This window comes from Hippocampus comes, unplaced genomic scaffold (genome assembly GCF_001891065.2).
Source record: "Hippocampus comes isolate QL1 unplaced genomic scaffold, H_comes_QL1_v1.1 scaffold3022, whole genome shotgun sequence".
Classification (NCBI taxonomy): Eukaryota; Metazoa; Chordata; class Actinopteri; order Syngnathiformes; family Syngnathidae; genus Hippocampus; species Hippocampus comes.
In genome coordinates this window covers 1-609 of record NW_017807723.1, presented here as the reverse complement: position 1 = coordinate 609, position 609 = coordinate 1, and the positions used below count along the sequence as shown (strand labels likewise).

The following is a 609-nucleotide window of genomic DNA, read 5'->3' as shown; positions in this document are numbered from 1 at the left end:
AAAATGTTATTTGAAAATGATTTTGTCATTTGTCACTTTTGCCCTTGTGCGTTGATTTCTCTCTTGGGTTTTTTTTTCTTTGTGCGTCCACGCAACAGTTCTGCGACTTTATGAGTCTGTGCTGTCTGGCGCACTTGGCGGGCCGCGTCGTGCGCACGCTGCTGGACTACGTGGACCGCGTGCGCATCTGCTCCAAACTCGCGAGGATCCTGGAAAAGCAACCCGAGTGGACGCAGATTTGCGGCGTGCTCGGTCAGTCTCTGCGCGTGGCCGCCATCGCCGCGCCATCGCCTCGGGACGTCGAGGAATGACGCGCGCGCACGTGTGCTTGTGAGCAGGGAGCCCCCGCTCGCTGGCTCATTCGTGTCGGCTGCTGATCCGAAGACGCTTGACCCTCAAGCGACTGAACAACGCCGAGATTATGAACTCGCCACTTTTCCCGCCTCGACTGCGAAGTTTCATCTTGTACCGCGAGCAGGACCTCCTCCAGGGAGAACAAGCGTGACGGCGTGACAGGAGATTGCCCTTCGTGCTTCCCACGTGTGTAGTGTGTGTGTGACGTGTACGGGGAGTGAAGGAGCGAGCGTGCCATGGAAACATTAAAAATGA

At 56.7% G+C, this 609-nt stretch overlaps 1 protein-coding gene across 1 annotated transcript; it reads left to right on the top strand.

Moving 5' to 3' along the window:
* Positions 1–98: 98 nt before the first annotated feature.
* On the top strand, positions 99–584 carry LOC109508195 (dynein heavy chain 12, axonemal-like; the record flags this gene model as incomplete). Its single annotated transcript, XM_019858074.1, has 2 exons — positions 99–252; positions 339–584. Coding segments are annotated over 2 exons (321 nt in total), but the record flags the coding sequence as incomplete, so codon positions are not given.
* Positions 585–609: the final 25 nt, after the last annotated feature.